This window comes from Rutidosis leptorrhynchoides, chromosome 10 (assembly GCF_046630445.1).
Source record: "Rutidosis leptorrhynchoides isolate AG116_Rl617_1_P2 chromosome 10, CSIRO_AGI_Rlap_v1, whole genome shotgun sequence".
Taxonomy (NCBI): domain Eukaryota; kingdom Viridiplantae; phylum Streptophyta; class Magnoliopsida; order Asterales; family Asteraceae; genus Rutidosis; species Rutidosis leptorrhynchoides.
Window position 1 is genome coordinate 22,242,126 of NC_092342.1, and position 6,512 is coordinate 22,248,637.

The following is a 6,512-nucleotide window of genomic DNA, read 5'->3' on the forward strand; positions in this document are numbered from 1 at the left end:
CCGAAGTTGATTGTTGAGTGGTGATGGGGTATAGATTTCTAGTGCTGTCACATCGGAGGAGCAGGCAGCGAGTCAGATAATCCTTCGAAAAAAAACCAAACTCATCAAAACAGACAGAAACTTTATTATCACGAGTAAATTGACGAATAAAAACAAGGTTTTTAATAATATCAGTGGTAACGAGTATATTATTGAGGTGGTAGGGGTCGGTGAATGTTGGGCAACATGCTATGGCCTGTGTTGATGACCGGAATGGTGTTCCCGTTACCAACAGCTACAGATGGGTACATGCAATGATTAAATATAGTACTTAGACTGTTAATGCTAGAAGTTAAGTCCATGTGCCAGCCGGCATTACCAAAATCCTGAAGGGTCATGGTGCTGAAAGCATTTGGTAAAGTAGTTTCCTGTTCAAGAGTAGATGTGTGTGGATAGGGCCCAAGGACCGAGCCTGTGTTGGGCTGAGCTAGTCCAGGATTGTAAACAGAAGCATGCGACTGACAGTATGGGCCTGTTGCAGTGGGCCATTAAAAACAGAATGTTTATCATAAGTATTGAATCCAGGTGGGCTTGCGGACTGGGCCACTGATCGGTTCCTGTTATTGTTAGTTGCTGAACTTGGGCCGTAAGTACTAGTGGACCTGGAATTAACATGTTGGGCTATTATTTTCTGTTGTGCTGCTATGATTTCCAACATATGGGCTTGAGAAGTGCCTTGTGTTCGATAGTTATTAGATCCTGAAGCACATGTGCGATTGCCATGGTGAAGGTAACGACATGAAGCACCAAACCTACAATTCCCACGCAAGAAGTTGCGGCATGTTTGTTGCGATGAACCTTGACGAACCGAGGTAGTTTGTGGTGGTGGGTTTTGTGTGATTAAAGCCGTGGGTGCCGATGGAGCCCCATGTGTTTCTGTCATCCCGGTTTTGCGTTTGAGTTGCATTTCTTCGAGAGTTATCATGGAACGGACAGTATCGAGGTCCGGAAACTCCTTGTTGTGAAGAATAATATGTGTGGCGTGTGGATAACGATCGTTGAGCCCGTTGATCGCATAGGTGACTAATTCGTCACTTGCGATAGTGGAACCGAGATTGGTTAACATCGCTGCAATGGAATCTACTTTTCGAAAATATTGTTCGACGGTGAGATCCCCCATGTTCAAGTTCCTGAGTTAAGCCATAAGTTCGACGGTACGGGATCGTTTATTGTCCTGAAAAATTCGCTTCAAGAATTCCCAAGCGGCATTAGATGACTTGGGTTGTATGTTTAGTAATCGTTCCAACAGAGATTCAGAGATGGTGAGATAGATCCAGCCAAGCACAACAGCGTCCGCCTTCTTAGCTTTTTCATCAAGAGGTTCAGATGTGGATATGTGTTCGAGCAGATCGAGAACGTTAAACGCGGCACAATGATTGGAGAAAAGGGTGCTCCAATGGGTGTAGTTTAGTTTAGCGAGATCAAGTTTTATGGGGATGAGGTGTGTGACAGAGGTGACGGCATATAGCTTATCGTATTTGATTGTAGGGGCCATTGACTAGGAGGGATTGTGTAGGGTTTGTTTGTTGTAAACGAAGAAGATGAAGGGGGGACGTAAAGAAGAGAGGAGAAGCAGCGGCTGTGGTTAGGGTTTGAGGATCGATATTTTGAGGCGTGATACCATATTAACGTGTATTATGATTGTAATATGTATCTTGATTATGCCTGTACATATGCAATGTATAAATAGAACCTACACATAACCCTAGCAAGGCACGCATGCCCATAACATAAACATAAGGCACGCAGGCCCAATAATGAAAGCATAGCTAGGCTAGCGGGCTCGCAGACCGGGAATATATATCGGCTAACAGACCCTTCTTATGCTAGATTCCTTCTTGATGTAGTTACTTGAATTACAATTGTGAGATTAACTGTATTAGTCTAGATAACAAGTGCGGAACATAGAGTAGTGACAAACTCAAGGAAAGATCAAACGACGAATGTGAGTTTCATCACTCTGGTCCTAAAACCACTGTTTTTTTTTTTCTCTTTGAAAGCAAACTTACACACCTTATACATATTTCACCTGAATATATACAAATATCTATCTCTAGTCTCGAACCCACAACCTAATGGTTGAAGGGTTCTTCCATACCGCTAGACCAATGTTTCTTTGTGGTTTGAAACCATTATAAAAGCTACAAAATCAATTATCGGAACTGGTGTCCCTTAATATGGACCTCTCAAATCGAAAGGTTTTCTGAAGTTTTATATATACTTAGAATACAAAGGACACCGAATCATTAATCCAGGTTTATAAGATACGATCAAATATTGATCAATATCTTCCATTGATCAATCTTTACTATGTACTCCTCCTCTTAAAAAAAGTCGTACTTATGTCATCATGATATAACAATGTCATAATGATGCAATAATTGTGTTTATGCTCATACCAATCGATCATTGATTAATAAATTTGTTACCGGACCACCTTCGGACCGACGGACCACCCCTGGATCACCACCGCAACACCAGAACACCATCGGACTGCCCACAGACCACCCCCGTACCACTATCGGGCCATCGCCAATGGGCTAACGGACTACCGAACCACCACCGGACCACCACCGAACCACCTTCGTGTATTCTTGGGATGTTCTCTAGTTTTTATATAATTTGAAATATATATTCTCAAATGTTGTCAAGGGCGGAGCTTTCTTATGAAGAAGATATGACTAAAATAGTGAAGGCTCGCAAAAATTACGAGTTGACACTGTTTTGGTTATATCTCTTTCAATCCTCGGATTTAGTGGATTTAATAGCTTAAATATTCGTAACTCAAAGGTCTACAAATTTCATTTTTAATTCTTACCTAAAATTAAGAGTCACAAATCCTAGACATGCACTTTTTTCTCGGGGATATCACCATCATAAAAAAGATTAATATTATTTACTAACATCATTTAGTATTCTCGATATAGTAGCCCATAAAAAGGAAAAACAATTGTTCAAACTCCTCCTCTGAATATTGTAATCATGAATGCTATTGATATCGAGCTTAATAGACTAATGATATCCATATATGATTTGAGTGTTTTAGCTTTCAAATCTCTTGAATAATATGTAATATACCAAGTAATTAATCCATTAATTACTTTCCTGTTAAGCATCTAGCTAGTAATTTACGTTCTAAATTCTACTCGTAAAACATATTCACCACTTGTGTTGTCGACTAGTTGTTCCAATTAGTCATTCCTGATGTCATCATGTTTTCTTGTTACATTGTTGTACCATTCTACTCCGTATAAGATAAAGAAGCTTCTTATTTGGTTTAACCTCCAAACATTGTTAAAGGTGACATTTTCTAACATGGTCCGTATGTCTTCTTCTTCTTAGTTAGATTCCAAATATTTCAATTTCTTGCCCGATTGCATCCCTTCACTGTCTAATCGTTAATTTCAAACTCGAATATGTAGATATATTTTCCTATAAAATCCATTTCTTAATCCTAGTTTCAACACAAGTTGATTGATTGAAGTTGACCATGGCTTTACTGGTGTCTACTTGGTCTAATGGAGTTCAATCTGTTCCTCAAGATTACGTAATGCCACCTGAACGAAGAGCCGGTGAATTCATAAAAGTTTGCAACGAGATTCCAGTAATCAATCTTCAAGGTGATCGATCCGAGGTCGTACAACAAATTATAAACGCTTGTAAAGAATTTGGTCTATTTCAGGTATTTTTCACCCTACATCCCTTCCGTTTAATAAACTCATGTTTTCAAGGCTTACGTGAAGATTATTATTTGATTTACAGGTGATTAATCATGGAGTTTCGGATAAGATGATGGCTGACATGAGAGTTTTGTACGAAGAGTTTTTTAACCTGCCTGTTGAGGAAAAATTAGGTGTTTATTCTGAAAAATTCGGTAAAGGGTGTACACTTTATACGAGTGGTTTGAATTACGCGAAGGAGGATGTTCATTACTGGAAAGACACTCTGAAACACGGGTGTCATCCGTTAGAAGAACACGCACCATCGTGGCCAGACAAACCAGCTAGATACAGGTAATGTACGAATAATGTTTTTAGGTCTTATGTTTTTTTGTCTGCAAATGTTTTTACTGCAGACTTGTTTATTTTCTGAAGAGAAAAGATAAATAATGTCTTTTGTCTTTTGTCAGCTAGTCTGCATATTTAAAAATATGCTTCTCACTGTGCTTACAATTTTTGTTCATGTTATAGATCTTCGGACCACATTTTCTTTACGTATGTGGTTTACAAATCTTAAAACAAAAACATCATTAAAAACAAAGAGCGCATTGGTGTATTTGAGTAATAATAGTATTTTCGTACACTATTTACTACATTAACAATTATTCAGGGACGAGGTTGGGAGATATGCGGCCGAAGTTCGAAAAATGGGATTCAATATTTTGGATTTGATTGCTGAAGGACTTGGACTTAGCAAAGGGTACTTTAACGAAGTGAGTCAAGATCAATCGATGGCGGTTAACCACTACCCACCATGCCCTGACCCAAGTTTAGCCATGGGCATAGGTGGTCATACTGACCCTAACCTCATAACCTTCCTTCAACAAGATCAATATGGGCTACAAATACAAAAGGATGGCGTATGGATGGGTATTGACCCCATTCCAAATGCTTTTGTAGTAAACCTTGGCTACCAACTTCAGGTCTCACCTATTATAACTCATTTTCAATGCTTTAAAATAAGAAGAAAAAAACATATAGGATTCTGATCAATGTTTTGGTTAATTTTCTGGTAGATAATAAGTAACGGAAAGCTGAAAAGTGCAGAACATCGTGGGGTCTTGAATTCAATTGCTGCTCGAACATCGATTGTTACATTTATGGGACCTAATTCCAATCTTCCGATTGTTGTAGAACCTGCTAAAGAGCTTGTTAGTTCAAGTAGTCCCCAAATTTTCAAATCATTCAAGTACAATGAGTTCATAGCCAATTACTTGGACTTCATTCGCAAACCAATTCCTCGAAATGGAACCGCACTGGATTCTTACCGGGTCTAGATTATATCAGAGACCTTGCTCATAAACATATGTATAATAGATATATGTAACATGATCTCATAAGACAAACTAAGCTAATAAAAAGGTCACTTGGTGACCTCATCCTCGGCAAGTTTTTACTTGTCCGTGTACCATGTTTGATCCGAGAGTGGAATATTAATATAAGTATTTGTATAATTTAATCCATGTATTATTTGTATTAACAAGAACAAATGAGTATGATGTCTGTTTTAAATAAACAGAAATACACACACTTAATACAAGAACTAAATATGAAACGATGTGTTAAAGATTATATGAAAATACACATGGTGAATCAAGATTACATTAAGGTGATGAACTGCAACCCAAAGATGATGAAGATGGGAGAATACATTTGTGTGTGAAAATTTGTGTTATAGTGAGATTATTGATCTCATAAACAGATAACACTGAAACAATGAAGTTTTATAGTCAAGGTTGCAGCTATTCGGGGATTAATCGGTCAGGATTTCTAAAGGATTAATCGGCAATTCGGAGATTAATTGGAGATTAATCAGACTGTACTTTATGCAATTAAATTTCAAAAATTATATGTGTAAATATAAAAGAAAATCATATACATTAACATAAACTTAAACGTGACTGTTTAAATTTGTTCATTTTGTTCAAAACTATAAATTTCTACTTTAAATACAGGTCAAAATGTTGACCAAATTTGACTTTGATTGTTTGATTACCAAATTCGATTTTGACCCATCAATTGACGTTGACCGATTAATTAAACGGATTTTGGAAAATAGGAAAGGATTGCTCTTAAAAATGATTAATCGATGATTAATCGGCGAGTAATCGAGTTTTTTACAATACTGGTACTTATAGTGATGATGGGATAAAATTTATTTTATAGTGAGAATACAAACCTGCTATTGAGATAACTAGATAATACTGTTCAAAATTCGGAAGGCCACAACAAGACAAGTGATTTAAACCAATCACTTACTCACGAATGATAACGAATAATTAAAGCATAACGATAAAGATAAACGACAAGGGATTTAACGTGGTTATATCCTAACTCCAAGACATGGAGAAGGATTTACTCCAGGGGCGCAAACAAGAGATTTTTCACTATATTTTTCGTGCACACAGTTATGGGTTACATAGTGTCCTATTATAGGAAAAACAAACAAGGAAACAACTTTGGGAACAAGTTTCCTTAATCTAGAAACTGCTGGCCGCCCCCTCCCGCGATCCCGAGCTTCCAAGCTGTGCTTCCTCGCGTTCGCGAGCTTTCACCTGCCAGCTCCTCTTCATTTGTTTAATCGACTTCGTACTCAACAATCTCCCACTTGAATAGGACAATAAACAACCTTCGCCAACCCGTCAACTATGTTTCTTCAACACCCACAATAACTCCAGATTATCCGATTACCAACTCCTTTTGATACCGCCGAGTAAACTACTCGAATCACGCCGCACTTCACTCGTTAACCCA

The 6,512-nt window shown here is 38.0% G+C and overlaps 3 protein-coding genes across 3 annotated transcripts; 1 reads left to right on the top strand and 2 right to left on the bottom strand.

The window, feature by feature from the left end:
- Positions 1-188: 188 nt before the first annotated feature.
- LOC139870091 (uncharacterized) lies at positions 189-1,159 on the bottom strand. Its single transcript, XM_071857943.1, has 2 exons — positions 838-1,159; positions 189-511 (listed from the first exon to the last, which is right to left on the bottom strand). The coding sequence occupies exons 1-2, from the start codon at positions 1,157-1,159 to the stop codon at positions 189-191; spliced, it is 645 nt and encodes a 214-aa protein (XP_071714044.1).
- A 15-nt stretch (positions 1,160-1,174) lies between these two features.
- LOC139870092 (uncharacterized) lies at positions 1,175-1,534 on the bottom strand. The gene has a single exon (XM_071857944.1). It carries the CDS (start codon positions 1,532-1,534, stop codon positions 1,175-1,177), a length of 360 nt encoding a protein of 119 aa, XP_071714045.1.
- Positions 1,535-3,529: 1,995 nt separating this feature from the next.
- On the top strand, positions 3,530-5,035 carry LOC139871583 (hyoscyamine 6-dioxygenase-like). The gene is made up of 4 exons (XM_071859284.1): positions 3,530-3,721; positions 3,802-4,052; positions 4,369-4,681; positions 4,775-5,035. Exons 1-4 carry the CDS (start codon positions 3,530-3,532, stop codon positions 5,033-5,035), a joined length of 1,017 nt encoding a protein of 338 aa, XP_071715385.1.
- Positions 5,036-6,512: the final 1,477 nt, after the last annotated feature.

Excerpts from the sequence above, each read along its gene's own strand:
- LOC139870091 (XM_071857943.1), bottom strand. The coding sequence starts at position 1,159 with ATGGGGGATCTCACCGTCGAACAATATTTTCGAAAAGTAGATTCCATT. Across the intron at positions 512-837 it reads AACTACCTCGGTTCGTCAAG|GCCCATACTGTCAGTCGCAT; the intron begins GTTCATCGCAAC and ends CCACTGCAACAG.
- LOC139870092 (XM_071857944.1), bottom strand. The coding sequence starts at position 1,534 with ATGGCCCCTACAATCAAATACGATAAGCTATATGCCGTCACCTCTGTC.
- LOC139871583 (XM_071859284.1), top strand. The coding sequence starts at position 3,530 with ATGGCTTTACTGGTGTCTACTTGGTCTAATGGAGTTCAATCTGTTCCT. Across the intron at positions 3,722-3,801 it reads AAGAATTTGGTCTATTTCAG|GTGATTAATCATGGAGTTTC; the intron begins GTATTTTTCACC and ends TTTGATTTACAG. Across the intron at positions 4,053-4,368 it reads GACAAACCAGCTAGATACAG|GGACGAGGTTGGGAGATATG; the intron begins GTAATGTACGAA and ends ACAATTATTCAG.